The sequence below is a fragment of the Malaclemys terrapin genome, chromosome 7, assembly GCF_027887155.1.
Source record: "Malaclemys terrapin pileata isolate rMalTer1 chromosome 7, rMalTer1.hap1, whole genome shotgun sequence".
Classification (NCBI taxonomy): Eukaryota; Metazoa; Chordata; order Testudines; family Emydidae; genus Malaclemys; species Malaclemys terrapin.
The window spans coordinates 25297059-25314714 of NC_071511.1; the positions used below are offsets into that span (position 1 = coordinate 25297059).

The 17656-nt window shown below is 41.3% G+C and overlaps 1 protein-coding gene across 4 annotated transcripts in view; it reads left to right on the plus strand.

Moving 5' to 3' along the window:
• The window catches only part of ARHGEF3 (Rho guanine nucleotide exchange factor 3), a 254116-nt gene that overhangs the window by 100737 nt on the left and 135723 nt on the right, over nt 1-17656 (plus strand). The window contains exon 1 of one of the 4 annotated variants that reach the window (XM_054036260.1): nt 867-928. The exons of the other annotated variants lie outside the window; for them this stretch is intronic. Coding sequence (XP_053892235.1) covers nt 896-928 — 33 coding nt within the window. The 5' untranslated portion in view covers nt 867-895. Of the gene's footprint in view, nt 1-866; nt 929-17656 lie in introns of those variants that run through there. 4 annotated transcript variants of the gene reach the window in all.

The following is a 17656-nucleotide window of genomic DNA, read 5'->3' on the forward strand; positions in this document are numbered from 1 at the left end:
AAGATCAGCAGGAATGAAGCTTCTAGCTTCAGTTCTGTAGAACTAGTGAGCTCAGAAGGGCTAAGAGTAAGCTCATGTGAAGTTCCTGCACAGTTTCTTTCCTACAGAACATGGGACCTTTTCAAAATCTTATTTTGAGGCCTCATTTCAGCAGTGCTTCTATACTCTCAGGATCTTTGCCCGCTATTGCTTAATTTCTGCTGGCTTAGGAGTTCCCAGTTAACTACCCTGCCTCTTTCATGAGGACCTTTCAAAACCTTTGTTAATGAAAATTTACAATGAAATATATATTTTTAAAAGTCCCCCAATAAATACCTACAGTCTGCTTTGTTTTCTTGACCGAAGCATGTACACTTGGCACTAATCAAGACATTTTGGAAGACAAAAAAAGCACAACATCATTGTCGAAAGTCTACAATCATCCCTCCCTCACATGTACTGCGCATTTTCTCCTATAACTAGGGAACCTCATAGCCACAACAGCCCTGCCCATTCTAGTAAAACTTACTAGTGATTATCTTAATCACGTTGATTGTAGCAGCAAAAGAGTGTCATTCACACTTGGTAGCACTTTTTCTTAAATAACTATTCTACCTGTTTAAATATATTAACTGCAAAGTATTATTCAAAGATGAATGACTTGCCAAAAAAAAAAAAAAAAAAAAAAAACCAAAACCACCAAAACCCCTCAAGATATAGATTGTTGGGCTGGTGTGCATCTCTCAACTTCTGAGACTTGTACTATATAGCTTGCTGTTGCTTCCTGTCATGCATTGTGGCTGCATGGGGAGGAGTTCCTGCAGAAAAGTGGAGAGGAGAAAAAGGGGCCACATTAGTATAAAGAGGATTAAGAAACTACTTGAAATTTGAGTACAGTACAATTATAAAGTACCTCATGGTGTGGTGTTGCTTTTTTGTGCATCATCAGGTATGTCAGGAGCTATGTTACTTTATTGTGTGTGTGTGTGTGTGTGTGTGTCTGTCTGTCTTTTGTGCACAAAAATTTCACAGATTTTTGTTTACTTAAATGCACGGCAGGATTTAAAGTCAGATAGCCATGCAACCCAGGGGTTGTTTAGGGAGTATAGTTATTTATGTAAGGGAAGGATGTACTTAAAAACATGAATATGTAACATGCTATAATACTGCCTAAAGAAAGAGGTTTTTTTAATTGTATTTATTTTTTGTAGTTCTGCTGTAAAATGAGAGAAGATGTGATTTTAAAAAAATACGAAGGGCCTGCTTCTGCAACCCTTATGTGAGGACCACCATTTTGTCAAACAGTGGAGACTGAACTGAATAAAGAGTTAGATTCTGAAGTGGAGAGTTGTAATAGATTCATACTTTCTGGATTGGGCACAGAGGAAGATACATAATACATATTGAACAGTGGTTACACTTACTTGCATTAGGTAGCTTTTAACCATGTGACTATTTCCATTAATTTCAATATGAGTACTTGGTTAAATGCTACTTATCATGAGTAACAGGTGTTTGATCAAGTCTGAAGTGGGCAAAGTTTAACTACTTTACTGGTCTAATTCCAGAAGTCCTAATATGATCTTTCCAGTTGGACGACTAGAGAACTTCTTATTAAATGAGGCTATCTTCAAATTACTTGCATGTTTTGCTTTTTTTAAAGCTGATTTAATTCCTGGTAGGATATTTGCACATTAAATATTGACATAAAAGTTGAAGCATGTGGTATTCTTTATCATTAGTCAGGTCTTGTCAATGTATCCTTCATGGGTTTAATTTATCCTCTGTGTTTTACCATATATATGCAGTATAGAGAACACATAAATTATCTTCTGATGGGTTCATTGTCTGTATTTGTGCTGGCAATACTGCAGCTAGTATTTTACAATGTGGTCATTACATTAGATAGGAACATGTTTGTTCTTTGTTTATTATAAATGGACAGCAACAAAAAATGCTAAAATCTATCACATTCAAGGAAGGTAGTAGAAGTTTAGGGCTTGTTTCTGCCAACCTTACTCATGTTGCCAAGCACTGAATTTGGTGAAATAGCCACAGTACTAGTCCATGTATATTGGTGGCAGAATCAGTCCCATAATATGAAGCAGGATGGGTCAGTGACCCTACACAATCGTTCAGAAGACTCTTTCAGATCCAACATAGAAATAATTAAGCAACTACATGATAATTAAATGTTTGGATTGGGCTTCTCATACCAATATTAAGAATAGTGAAGTGATGCCTATTCAGTTAGGATCCTATGTTTTGTTAGCAGTAAACGTTATTTACAGTGTTTTTCTGAAACTTTAACTCACAGGAATAAATCCACAGTTGAACTTTTGGAAAGTATTACATGGTTTTTTGAGACTAAATTTACCCTTTTTCAGGACCTGCCTTAAATTTTATTGGTAGGAGATAAGAGCTGCGGTTCTTTTACTTATGTAATTACACATTGCCAGAGTCTTGTAAAATCATTCATCATATCTCTTATGTGCATTCACTGTTGCTGATTTAACAAAATACACGTGCAGGTGTAAAAACCTTCACTTTTATTAAATAGCTAGGAATTCTGTGAAAATAAATAAATATAACACTTAATAATGCTGTATACAGTATTGTATGATTGTGGTTGTCTGTCATGCATATGTGGATGCATATAACTACTCAGTCTGTGCATTACATTGGGTATTTGCAGTTACATGAACAATTTTGTGTGCTTACCTTGAAAAACTTGGCTGTAACAAAGGGGGAAATAAAAAAACTTTAATTCAGAATAGACATTGCAATGAGTCACTACAAAGAAAGCTAAATTGTTTTTCTGTAAGTTATAACCTGTATCTTCAGTGTAGCAATGTTATAGCTTGCACATAATTCTTTGAAAAAAGTTACATGAAGTAGTTAGATCAAAGACTAACTACAGGAACTGTCTGTGGTTTTAAATATATCAGCACAGCCATGTTGAATGCAGAATATTGAGATAGCAGAGACAAAGCAAAATACTAGACCAGTAATTAGGGCACTACCAAATTCACGGCCATGAAGCATCACAGACCGTAAAATCTGGTCTCCACCTGTGAAATCTGGTCTTTCATGTGCTTTAACCCTATACTATACAGATTTCATGGGGGAGACCAGTGTTTTTCAAATTGGGGGTCCTGACCCAAAAGGGAGTTGCAGGGGGGTAACAAGATTATTTTAGGGTGGGGGTTGCGGTATTGCCACCCTTACTTCCATGCTGCCTTCAGAGCTGGGCAACCAGGGAGTGGCAGCTGTTGGCCGGGCGCCCAGCTCTGAAGGCAGTGCTCTGCCAGCAGCAGTGCAGAAATAAGGATGGCAATACCATACCATGCCACCTTTACTTCTGCACCTTCACAGCTGGGCGGCCAGAGAGGGGTGGCTGCTGACTGAGGGCCCAGCTCTGAAGGCAGCAGTGCAGAAGTAAGTGTGGCAGTAACATACCATGCTATCCTTGCTTCTGTGCTGCTTCTGGCAGTGGCTCTGCCTTCCGAGCTTGGCTCCTGGCAAGCAGACTCCGTTCTCCAGCTACCCAGCTCTGAAGGCAGCATCGCTGCCAGCAGCAGCACAGAAGTAAGGGTAGCAGTACCGCAACACATCCCCCCGCACGCACCTACAACTCCTTTTTGGGTCAAGACCCCTAAAATTACACCACCAGCTATTTAAATCTGAAATTTCACGAAATCATGAAATTTATTATTTTTAAAATCCTATGACCATGAAATTAACTAAAATGGACCATGAATCTGGTAGGGCTTTACCAATAATGGATGACTGCAGCTGCCTAAAATGTAAGTCTGGTTGAATCTCACATACAAGCCTAGTTTAGAGAAATTATTTAATTCTGCTACAAATGCAGCAACATGTGCAATCTCTCTAGTGATGAGAATCCTGCAGGGGATTCTCAGTGCTTGAAAGGGTTCTCTTGAATCAGTCAAAAAAAAAAAAATCCCATGTGTAAAAGTTGTTATATAATGAAATAAGCCAGATAGATCCCTCTTATTGGGAGAAAGCTAGAGGCATAGTTTCACACTCACATACTAACTACTTAAGAGATTTTCTTTCTTTGTTTCTTCACTTTTCCAGCTGAGACAGAGTACAGCTAAACTGCAGCCCCTCTTACTCAGGAACCAAGTAGAAATGGCTTCAGCTCATCCCCTTAATCAGATGGGATAAGCTTGGCCAATAAGGGTCACATGTGAAATAACATGTGTGACTTGCCACATGTGACCTAGCTGAATGAACCGGGCTTGAACTTCAAATAAATGGTTAACAGCTGCCAGTAAATTCACTGATATCCAGATAGACCAAAAGGTGTTTATGATATCATCAAGGGTACAAACACAACTTGACCTAGTTTGTAGATACAGGGAGAGCACTGGTCAAGACTATTGAATACTTTTTCTGTTTGAGATAGAGCTAGCATGGCTCTATAATAAATTCCTTCTCCCTGAATAGACAAGACTAGAATCTGCAACCTCTTCTAGGTCAGATTTCCAGAGACACTGGAATCCAGGGCTATGGAACAACTATTTGCACATTCACTGGTTGAATTACTTGGGAGCTCAACACCCAAAGAATTGATCTGATACAAATAGTGCTTGAAAAGAAGGTCTTATCTGGGAAAAGAGTAGCAAAAGATGTAAATTTAAGTATGTTTGGGACTACTTTAATTTACACCTTCTCTCTCCTTGGTGTATTAGACCAATTCAGAATTCCTTAGATACCAGGAGAGTGTATGTATTCTCAGTTGTTAACTTTTAAGCATTGTTTGTGTTGCAGAAGTGTCTAGAGGCCCCAATTACCTCTGAAGTTGGCTTGAGGAGTCTATTGCAAACCATGAAATAGATTTAAACATATTTAGCTCTCAGTTAGATTCTAATAATTTGTACTCTTCCTTGCCTTCCCAAAAAGGGACAGGAGAAGAGAATAAATAGTCCAGTCCTCAAATAAAGCTTTGCTGCTCCTTGTCCTTCCAGCATCCCGTATATGCCCACCTATTTCCTGTTAGTTACACACAGTGAATGAGATTTTCATTGTTCATTTTGTTACTTTGATGGCAAAATCTCAAATCCATCTCACATTACAAAGACAAAAGAATAAATCTCACTTTTCACGTTCAAAGTTGGATGGCAGAGGATGCTCTTTCCTGCTGCCATTTTCCTGGCAGGGTTGTGAATTTAGGTAGCCAGCTTAGAAGAATTACAAAGAGATTTGGACCCTGTTTTCATAAGGGCCTGTAATAGCATTCATTAGATTTTCGGTAAAATCAAAACAGACAAATGTATGTTTCTTGTAGTTGATATAAAAACTTGTGTAGCTTTTAGTTGAATCCTCTAACCGTTCTTGGCCATGCACATACCAATATATAGACACCCTGGTGGCCAGCTAACTGCATGCATATGGGATCGTACTAGAACTTGCAAATATCTGTTAAAAATACTTAGTCTATTGCTGGACCCTAGAGGGAATCTCCATTAGTTATCAATAGGAGTAGGACTTAAATTAAATGTTCAGGGCCTGAATCAGGGAACAGGAGAATTGCTGTGTCGGAGATTTGATCAGGTCTTGCATATTCTAAACAGTAGAGGGCAGTAGAAACATACACAGAAGCTAATGTATTACAAAATTTTAAAGGTTTTTGGTTCTGTTTAGAGTTCAAGTGAATTATTTGCACCAGTATTATATAAAGAACTGATATATTAGCGGTTAGAAGATTGGGTAAATTGTTCTTTTATGCTTTTCTTCATTCTGTATTAGAATCTGGTATTAGCCTATAAAATTATGGCCCTGTGGGTATGTACTTTGCATCATTAAACCTTCAAAGAGACATTGTGCTGTGAGCAAATCTACTTCAGGATCCTGTGGGGTTTCCCATGCCCTCAGGACTGCCTTCAAAATCTCAGGGCTTTCACTGGTATAATGTGAAAGTACCACTAAAATACAAAAGAGGAGGAATAAAGAGATGAGTCCTGTCCATGCAGGCCTCAAAGAAGACTGTTCTGAGACTCACTTGTATTTGGATCCACTTGAAGTGGGAGACATGTTATTTTTTCTCTTTTTTAAAAGAACCCTATTTGTTAGATTTTAATCAAATAGCAATGAGAAACCTTGGGCTGGGGGGAGGTGGTCATCCAAGGGGAAAATCATAGGCTTTTTGTTAGCCATTGTAGGAAGGTAGGCTCATAGGATTAGCATGACATGGTCTGTTCATCCCCCTTCACTCCTCACACAAATAAAGAGCTGTAATTAAGAACTTTGTATTGTATCAGTTAATACAAAATTCCTTTTGGCATCTGTAACTTTTATTTCATCGTAGAAATTTGAATACCAGTACAGTAGTAATATGATAAGATGTAAAATGGCTAATCTTACATGAGCCCTTAGTCTTCTTCTAGTACCACAAAGCAAGCTGGCATTAAGCTGAGTAATAAGACACCACTGCTGCCTGTTGTGGTTCATTTCAAAAGTCTGCTTTGTGATGTTATATCCTACCATCTGTGGCAGGAAATGTTAAATTAGTAATTATTCAACAAACCTTATAATGGAAGAAGATTAATCTTTTGGACAGGTAATTTTATACCCAATTTAAATTGGATCCAAAACAAATTTTGTGTGTGTTAATTGAGAACCACATGTATAAAACACTTGGGTTAGTATAGCTCATTGTTACACTGAAGAGACCAACCTACCCAAAATATAAACTTTTAAGTTTCTAACTTGATGCTGATTTTACTTTATTTTGGAGCTATATCATCCATGAAACTTCTGCCTATCTGAAATTAATATATTTATAATCCCCCGAGAGCCAGAATGGTACTGAACACATTTCAATGGTTTCTTAAAGTACATACCTTTATGTACATTTCACAGCCCACTATAATATAGCGCATCTTGACATTCTTTTATTTGGCAAAATATAATCACATTTTGGAATATGATGCAAAACCCAGATTCTTACACAGATCTTTTTTCCCCAATAACAATGTTGGAGAGCAGTCCAGCAGTCTTCTGGGACTTGCAATTTTTCAAGTGATTTAAAATAAAGTGCTGCAGTCCCTTTTTTGACCTAGTAGGGTTAAATCCTGATTTACGTGAAGGGCATGCTTTAGCAATAGGAGCAGACTGGTTTTCTTAAACGTAGTTATTTTGGTGCAATTCTGTGTGAGACACACTTGTATTTTGGGAAAAAAAATGGCTAAAGTAGATTTGTTACTTCCTTCCCCATCACGGGATATTTTTTATCTAGTTATTTTCATACATCTTGTATTTCCTCTCCCAGGTGGTAGTATATAAATCTCCGGTATCGATAAAATAAACCTGGTGATGAAGAGAGGATGCCAATCCATGCTTCCTGTAACAATGTGTCATTACTCTAATTCCTGTAATTAAATCATTGCTTTTTTATATAATTAGATATCTTACTTTCTCATCTCCTGTGAGATAATTACTGAGAAGAACAATTCTATCTTGATATATTGAGACCAGGAAGCATTCTGCTTTTAGCCTGCCAGTGATATTGACCCACATGGTGTGAAAGAAGGGCACTTAGTAGCACCTGCTATATACTTAAAATTGCTAACAGCATGTGTTCTAAAACACAGTCATAGCTTTCCAAAACAGTCTCTGCCCAAAGGTGAATGTGTTGGGATTTCTATTGCTTGTTTGTTTGTTTTTGCGGAAAGAAATTAATCCCTTTGGGCTATTTTTGAGGTTGACAAGGTGGAGGGGGGGAGAAAGGAACACACTCTTTTAGCCAACAGTCCAGTGAAAACAGCTAAAGGTTGACACTTACCATGGATGCAGTATGAACTGAGAACTAGTGCTTTGGCTTGGTTTAAAAAAATATATTTTTTTAACTGTCTGTTGGGCACAAAGAGAAGAAAATGTCCTTAAGTCTAGAGGTATACACTTGAAATGTGTACACTGTGTATATATGAGTAGCCAGTGCACACATTTTTGTGTGCAGAGAAGTCACAACGGGACAGGCGTGAATGCTTACTCACATGTGCAGACACACACACCCCTATTGCTAATATCTGCAATTGAAGCACAGATGAAAGAGGAGGCATCAAGGACTTAACACCAAAACCATTTTCTAGTGAGGATATAAATCAAAACTGTTCCAGACCTGTTTTTAATTTTAATAATTATACAACAAATAATAAAGAACAAATTTGTAATGAGATAGATGCTACTTGACCACAGATGCATTATGCTGTTCTGGAAAACTTATGATTAAATAGAAAATACTGTGATTAAATAATATTGCAGTTATGACACTAATCAACTAAATAAAAGACATTTAAAATGAACGGGGATTATTCTCTCATTATCTCAGATTTTTCAAACAACACATCCGCCTATTGGACAAGGACAGGATATTGACTATAATTATGTCTTTCCTAGTTTTTGTTCGGAATTTAAAGTAGAGATAGGCTCGAGTCAGAAAATTCAGATCCAGATTGTAAATACTGCAAATTTCAGGGGTATTCAGATTTCGGATTACCAGTACTACCCCAATATGGAGAGAGGATCCTAAATAGTATTGATTTATCTCAGTGCGAGACACTAATTTTCATGTATTTTCTAAATTTATCTGAGTCTGTTTCTTCTCATAGACCTCTGGAACCATATAATATTGAGGTTTCTTCTTGAGGTTTAATCTAGAAGAAAGTTGATACACTCTCAGAATGGAAGGTCCTTATAGTAATATTAACTTGTCCAGTTGGCTTATATAGAGTACATGTGTATATACAGATAATGTGTGATAAAAATTTAGTATCCTAACTTGTAATCAAAAGTATTATACATGTGCAATGCAGTCAGTTTTGAGTTTCCATAAGGACCTTAACTTATCCATTCCATGACATGTTTGTGTTCAAATCTTCAATCATGTCCCATGAGTGTCCCTTTCTTGGCATGCTGATGGAATGATCCATGCTTGTTTATACAGCACATTCTGTTATCTGGGCTTGTGATCTGTCTGTCACACTCCCTTTCCTATCCATAGGAATCTATAAGTCCTATTCTTTATTTTCATTATAATATGTCAGTGTTACAGAACATGCTGAATTCTAGGTAATATTAATAGGAACTGGACATGCTGTCTGTGGATGGTATAAAAATTCAGTTCTTCCCCTCTAGTGCTATCCTACCCTTATCAGCATACATGCTTTTGTTGTCATATCATGTTCCCTTGGATTTATATAATACTACATGATTTAAGAAAAGAGGATAACCTAATATATAATGTGATATGATACAACTAGAATTTTTCTGTGTGTTTGTTGTTCAAGCAGTGCACACAATCAATATTTTAATATGGTAGGGACACTGATTACTTACTACTTAAATTACCTTAGGAAGCTCAGGTTTTTGTTATTATACAGCTTAACTGTATTTAACATTTGGATTTTAAATTCATGGAATTAGACATTTAGTTTCGCAGTGTGTCTGTAGCACTCTAGGGCACTGAAAATCAGATAATGCTTAATCATACAAATATACGTTTAGAATCAATTAAGTGGTTATTTTTTATTAGAGGGCTTTTAATTCATTTGTGGTATTTTGAATGTATTTCTAGAAACGTGTTAATCAGAAACATGCAGTTGCTGATAGCTTTACTGTTACTTGTGCTTTTAAGGCCAGGTTTTCATTCTCATTATTTTCAGGGGGTTGGGAGAAGCTCAGTTTTGGCAAGCCCAGGATAAAATTTCAAAAAGCATTTAGGTGACTTTTAGTGATACTTAGTCATGTAAGTCACATAAGTGCTTTTGACAATTTTACCCACAGTAGGGTTACCATATTCAAACATTTAAAAAAGAGGACACTCCACGGGGCCCCGGTCCCGCCCCCGGCCCTGCCCCAACTCTGCCCCTGGCCCCGCCCCAACTCCTCCCCTTCTCCAACCCCTTCCCCAAAGTCCCTGCCCCAACTCTGCCCCCTCCTCTGAGCACCCCGCATTCCCCCTCCTCCCTCCCGCTCTGATCTTGGTTGGGGGTTGCTAAGTGCTTCCCTGCTCCCCACTCGCCCTGCAGCCTCTGTGACCCCTGCTCCCCACTCGCCCTGCAGTCCCTGCACCCCCCCGCCTGCCCTGCACCACCCTGCCCCTGCAGCCTTTATGCCCCTGCCTGCCCTGCTCCTCTTCGCCCTGCAGCCTCTGCGCCCCCCACGCCTGCCCTGCCCCTGCAGCCTCTATGCCCCTGCCTGCCCTGCTCCTCCTTGCCCTGCAGCCTCTGCACCCGCCCATCCCTGCAGCCTCTGTGCCCCCTGCTCCCCACTCACCCTGCAGCCCCTGCACCCCCCCGCCCCTGCAGCCTCTGTGCCCCCTGCTCCCCACTCACCCTGCAGCCCCTGCACCCCCTGCCTGCCCTGCCCCTGATCCTCCTCGCCCTGCAGCCTCTGCTCCCCCACTCACCCGGCAGAGGGAGAGCTGCGGGCTCCACGTGGACTCCACTGTTCTGTGCTGCTCTGCGGGGAAGGAGGGAGCGGGGAGGGGGAGGACTCTGGCTGCTAGAGGCCCCAGTGGCTGCGAGCGGCTTTCAATCAGCCCCCGCCATCCAATCAGACGAGCTGCACTCTGCATGAGGGGAAGGGGGAAATCCTGGACATTTCTACTTGATTAGATGCCCCCGGATGGCCATTTAACGCTGAAAAAGCCGGACATGTCCAGGGAAACCCGGACGGATGGTAACCCTAACCCACAGAGTTTTGTGCCTGCAGAGATGGAGGCTCGTGTTTGAAAATATGGCACTTCATTAACATACGGGGGGGGGGGGGAAGGGGGGGGGGGAGAGAAATAGTTCCTGGTAGGATCTGGAAGCAATACATTTTATTTTTGAATGAACTATGCTTCATATTCCAAAAGAGAAGTAAAAAGATAGATACAAATCCAGTATGGAGGTAATCAGTTATTTGTTCCCTCTATACTTATTAACAAAAAGACATCAAAGAATAAACAGCCTTGTCCAGATTAAAAATAATTGACACCGGGAAAAAATAGTAATGCATACATACATATAATGAAAATAATTAGTAAAATTAGTTCAAATTTGACCATCATTTTTAGGAATATAAAAATCATGAAGGGCAGTCACATTTTTAAGGCTCTGTGACTGTCTGCTACAACTTTAACCTGCTGGTTTCCACCTGATGTAATCTGTTTATAATTGTTCAGTTCAGACTGAAGAGGGTTTTACTAAAAACACTTATCTTTAAACATTATCTTTAAATATTTGAATTGGGACTCAAGAAGTGGCTGTGTATGTGAGAATGGAAACAGGCACTAAAACCAAGAATTTTCTGTACCAGTGAGGGTTTGGCAGAGCAAAGGAGGCTGGAATGGAGAATGAATCACATTGAACACATTTTGGCAGATGATCCAAGGGTCAATCATAAAATAATGTCCAAAAGCCTATATATAGTTGCTGTTGGATAACTCTGCAGCTTCAACAGTTTGTCCTGTCTTCTTCAAATTCATTCTAATCCTTCAGCCTTGCTAATTTGCTTGTGTTTCTTATTTAATTTTTTAATTAGCTTTAGGTAGAACTCTGCCGTGGCTGGAAATGTCACGTTCTTTGTTAATCCATGGCCACGTGACCATGAGTAAGATTCATTTAATGAATTCTTAAGCAAAGGAGCTATCATCTTGTTTTATGTGCTGTCATTTGTTACTATCCTTCAGTGTTAATGTTGTTAGGTTTATGTTATCCTTTGCCTTATTTCTGTGTAATTGCAGAGAACATTTATTATAGCTTCAGAGGTGAATTGTTGTTTTCTAGTTGAATGATTAACCTTATATGATTTATAAATATGTAATAATTCACCAAAATTCTAAATATTTATTTTAAAAAAGGGAATAATGCTTAATCCCTTCTAGAATTTGGAGCACATACTCTTTTTAAATACACAAGATATTTCCTATCTTTCTGTGGTTTCTTCTTTTTAAGAAGAAGAATGTCTCCTCCCTGGGTAGTGTATAGACCTCAGCTGCATTCTTTTCCTTTGAAGTGATGGAGTAGCCAACTTTTTGTTATGTTAGAATGTTGATTCTTCTGGAATGTATTGGATTTTAAGGTTTACAGACTGAGGCGTGGTCTACACTCAGTTTTTGTACTGGTATAACTGTTAGTTGCAGCCATGGGTTGTGTTTTTTTATTTTTGCTTTTCTTAGTGATGAAGCAGTACAACTTTTGTATGTAGACCTGGCATAAAAGAAGAATACTTCCATAGTTCTTGCTTGCAAAGCAGAGACTGAAGAATCAAAGCATACCCAAATATACCAGTACCTAAACCTTTTGGAGTAAACTGAAAGGATTTGGGCAATTACGTATGTAGAGTTTTTATGAGTCATACAGAATATTCTACAGTTCATTTATTAGTACCTTATGAAGCATTACCATGTGAACAAAGTACATTTTGTAGCGCTCTATCCCTGACTTTTTATTATATGTCTTCCATCATTAATTCATCATGCTTGTCCTTATTAATAATGTAGATTAGTTTATTCTGCAGAGTAAAATGTACTGAGTGTTGCCTCCGATTTACACATCTGCTGTTTGGCTGTCTAAACCAGAGTTCCTCTGGCATTCCAGTCTGTCCTTAACTTGTTGCTGATAATATTTTGCACTAGAACGTAACAGCAAGAGGTGTTCAATTATGCACACTGTAAAAGGGGAGAATGTGGTTCAATTAAGCATTTCCATTATGTCTTTATATGAGAATTCACAGTCTGGTTCTGCTTTGAAATTAAAAAATGCTAAAATGCAACTGTTATGGTTTTAAAATAGACCTCTACTTTTTTTCTCCCACTTTTATATAAAATCTTGGCTATAATTTTGAGGATGAGATTCTGGGCTTTTTCTTTTTCTTTTTTTAAATTCCCTGAAAGAGATTCAAACATAGCATAATTGCATTTTAATATGATTAGGCAATTCATAGATGTATTTAGGTTTAGTAATGATATATTATGCATGTCAGCAGCTATGCTTAAATTATTAACATCGTGTCCAATAAAAACATTTGACTTTTATGATATTCTCTCTTCTCTTTCATCAAAGAGAAAATACCACCTTGGCAAATGATCTTACTGGATTTCACAAGCCATGCACGGGCCATAATAAATATGTTGGTTGTGTTAGTAATAGGTGGAAAAAGAAGAGCATTGTGCTTAACAACTGTTGGGGAGGAGAGCGTAGAAGACAAGTTGTTTCTACTGTTACTGTTGGTGATTTTTCCTGAAAAATAGTTATTTCTTGTGAAAGAACATATTCTGTAATACTCTTAAAGTTAGTGAAACTTACTGTATCTGCCACTGATGCTCATTTGTGGTATAAGTACCATCAACTGTGGTCCTTGAAATACTTGCTGGTGGTCCTTGCTCTCAGCTGCTAAAGCACATATTAAAAGAAGTTAAAAGTACAGTAACTCCTCACTTAGGGCTGGTCCACACTGGGGCGGGGGATCGATCTAGGAAACGCAATTTCAGCTACAAGAATAGCGTAGCTGAAGTCGACGTTTCCTAGATCGAACTAAGTTTACTTACTGCGGGTCCACGCGGCGCAGGCAAACTCCCCTGTCGACAGCGCTTCCTCCTCTCAGCGAGCAGGAGTTCCGCAGTCGATGGGGGAGCACTTCTGGGATCGATTTATCGCGTCCAGATGAGACGCGATAAATCGATCCCAGAAGAATCATAGAATCATAGAATATCAGGGTTGGAAGGGACCTCAGGAGGTCATCTAGTCCAACCCCCTGCTCAAAGCAGGACCAATTCCCAACTAAATCATCCCAGCCAGGGCTTTGTCAAGCTGGGCCTTAAAAATCTCCAAGGAAGGAGATTCCACCACCACCCTAGGTAACGCATTCTAGTGCTTCACTACCCTCCTAGTGAAATAGTGTTTCCTAATATCCAACCTAGACCTCCCCCACTGCAACTTGAGACCATTGCTCCTTGTTCTGTCATCTGCCACAACATACAACGCAACTCCCCCACTTTTCTGCCCTGCCTGTCCTTCCTGTACAGTTTATATCCATCCATGACAGTACTCCAGTCATGTGAGTTATCCCACCAAGTCTCTATTATTCCAATCGCATCATAGTTCCCTGACTGTGCCAGTTCTCCCTGCTTGTTTTCCAGGCTTCTTGCATTTGTGTATAGGCACTTAAGATAACTCATTGATTGTTCCTCTTTCTCAGTATGAGATAGGAGTCCTCTCCTCTTGAGCTCTCCTGCTTGTGCTTCCTCCCAGGATCCCATTTCCCCACTTACCACAGGGCTTTGGTCTCCTTCCCCCGGTGAACCTAGTTTAAAGCCCTCCTCACTAGGTTAGCCAGCCTGCTTGCGAAGATGCTCTTCCCTCTCTTTGTTAGGTGGAGGCCATCTCTGCCTAGCACTCCTCCTTCTTGGAACACCATCCCATGGTCGAAGAATCCAAAGCCTTCTCTCCGACACCACCTGCGTAGCCATTCGTTGACTTCCATGATTTGACGGTCTCTACCCAGACCTTTTCCTTGCACAGGGAGGATAGACAAGAACACCACTTGCGCCTCAAACTCCTTTATCCTTCTTCCCAGAGCCACGTAGTCTGCAGTGATCTGCTCAAGTTCATTCTTGGCAGTATCACTGGTGCCCACGTGGAGAAGCAGGAAGGGGTTAGTGATCCGAGGGCTTGATGAGTCTCGGCAGTCTCTCCGTCCCATCGTGTTTCCTAGCTCCTGGCAAGCAGCAGACCTCTGCAGACCTCGATCTCTACCCGCCGAATCGGGCGGGTAGTGTGGACCTACCCTTAAAGTGGTCCCGCTTAACGTTATTTCTTTGTCACATTGCTGATCAATTAGGGAACATACTCATTTAAAGTTGTGCAATGCTCCACTCTTATGTTGTTTGGCTGTCTGCCTTCTCCACAGCTGGTCGCCTCCCTACGGCCCGCCCCGCAGCGCCTCCCAGCTGCCGGCAGACCTCCCGGCTGCTGGCAGACCCCCCGGATCAGCGCCTTTCCCCCTCTTCCCCCCCGCCTCCTGCCCACGGCAATCAGCTGGCTTGCAGCGTTTTGGAGGCAGGAGGGAGTGGGAGGAGCAAGGAGCTCTGCCTCCCTCCCCTGCCTCCCGAATGCCGCAAGCCAGCTGATTGCCCCGGGCAGGAGGGAGGGGGGAGGAGCGAGGAGTCAGCGCGCCTCCCCCCTCCCTTCCCTGCCTCCTGAATGCAGCAATCAGTTGGCTTGCGGCATTTAGAAGGAAGGAAAGGGATGGGGGAGGAGCCAGGATGCAGGGTGTGAAGTAAAGGGGGAGGAAGTGTGGGGGAGAAGAGGCGGGTCAAGGGTGGGGGTTTGAGGGAAGGGGTGGAGTGGGCAGGCAGAGGGTTGAGCGCCCCACCCCTGGTTCTTGCAGAGTAGGGGAAGCTGCCTTGGAACCTAACCCCCTCCCTTTACATTATTTCTTATGGGGAAATTGGATTCGCTTAACATCATTTCACTTAAAGCCACATTTTTCAGGAACATAACTACAACGTTAAGTGAGGAGTTACTGTATTACTTTTTTCACGTCAGCAATTGCTGTAGTACCCATAGGGATGTCATTTTGATTGCAAATGATAGTGAAGGTAGTTCATGCACTTGTGAATGAGAGGGGAGGAGTCCATGAGACAGACACTCTATACCAAAACAGTATGAGAACCCGTGGGGTGATTTTCCGTGGGATTGCTATTTGAACTTGGAAGCTGCTATAACTTTTTTCCTCCAAGATTTCAAAATATAGATTATTTATATATATACTTTCTAAATAAACCATTTCCCCCTCCTTCTGCTTTCTATCCTTTTATTTGACAGTAGTTTGCATAAACTTTATTTGCGCACTTAGTTTTATGATGCCACCAAATTGTAGGAAAGAGTATGCTGACATCAAGTCATTTTAAATGAGGGGTTACATTACTCCTTTTTCTCTTGTAAAAGGAAGATCAGAAAAGATCAAAATTAGGATAGTGAGGTGGAATAGCTTAAAGTATAAGAGGTTAACAGTATTGTCAGCTCTTGCAAGTCTCATGGTAATGGATGTTTTTCTGGAAGCCCAAGCTCTGTGAGTCAAGTGATTGTGTGACAATATCAATTTTTGATTTAAAAAAAGTTTCATGGTTGTGGAGAAAAACATGAAAATGTTCACCACGTATATAGTAGAGGCTGAAAACCCAAAAGGCAAATAAAAAGCACCCAATATTTATTATATTTTTAAAAAATGATTTTTTTTATGTTATTTTATGGGGTTCAATTCATGATTTTTGAATGCTTGGGACTGGCAATACTGCATGCACTTAAAATCACAGAGCACAGTAAAAAACAGTTGCTCAATCTAGAGTCTGTTGTCCAGGTCACAAAAAACAGTGCCAGGTTTGACTTGATTCTGCATGATTTACAGTCTGCACAAAGAGGCCCACAATTTGGAAAAGCGGAGATGTCACAAGTCAGAAGTGAGCTGTCTTAATATTAACTCGTGTACATTTATGCAACACTTGTCCATGCTATTTCTAGGTGTAGTCATTGGCACCAGTTGGCATCTACAGCTATTAAAATATGGAGGTTACTACATGGCTGACTTCTTCAGCTTTAGACAAACAACAGGGTGGGTGAGGTTATATCTTTTATTGGACCAGTTTTTGAGCATACACAGAGCTCTTCTTCAGCTCTGGGAAGGGAACTCTGAATGTCACAGTAAAAGGCAAGGTGGAACAGATTGTTTAGCGTAAGTAGTTAGCACATATTATAAGGGACCATTCAAGGTAGAGTGCGCCCTTAACACAGTCATAAGACAAAAAGAGGGGGTTGGACATTGGATTTATAGTTTAATACAACAATCTGTAAATCGCTCGCCCCCTCTTTTTGTCCTATGCCTGCAGAGGTGTTAGTGGGCCACTTTATCTTCAATGGTTACAATATATGCTAACAATTTATGCTAAATAATCTATTCCACTTTACATTTTGCAGTTGATGCTGGGCGTATCTTTCCACTCGACCCCCCCCCACACACACACCCCAGCCCTCTGCCCTGACCCCGAACACACCCACCCAGCCCTCTGCCCTGAGCCCCGCAGCCCCACACACACCCCAGGCCCGTGCCCTGAGCCCTGGACCCCCCTCATACACACCCAGACCTCTGCTTGACTCCTTCACCCCACCGCAACCCCAGCCCTGACTCTGGCACCCCCACACAGCCCCTCCCACCCCATGCCCTGACACCTACACCCCCCTCACATGCCCCCAGCCCTCTGCCCTGACTCTTGCACCCCCCCCACATACCCAGCCCCCCCACGCCCCATGCACCCCCCATGCTCCATGCACCCCCCACATCCCCACCCCCACCCTGAGCACCAAACGGGAGCTCCTGCACCCCTCCTCCACATTCCCCGCTGCACCCCTCACACCAAATGGGAGCTGCCCAGGTACGTGCCCCACACCCAAACCTCCTGCCCCAACCCTGAGCCTCCTCCCTCATTCTAGCTCCTGGCCAGATCCTACACCCCAACCCCAGCCTGCTCCTTCACCCACAGCCCTGTGCTCAGTGCACTCCCACCCTCAGCTCAGTGCAGAGAGAGGAAGAGAATGGGCCAGAACCAGGGAGAAGGTACCCACTGTATGTGGGCAGGGCCGGGACCCCAGACTGGCAGTGGGCTGAG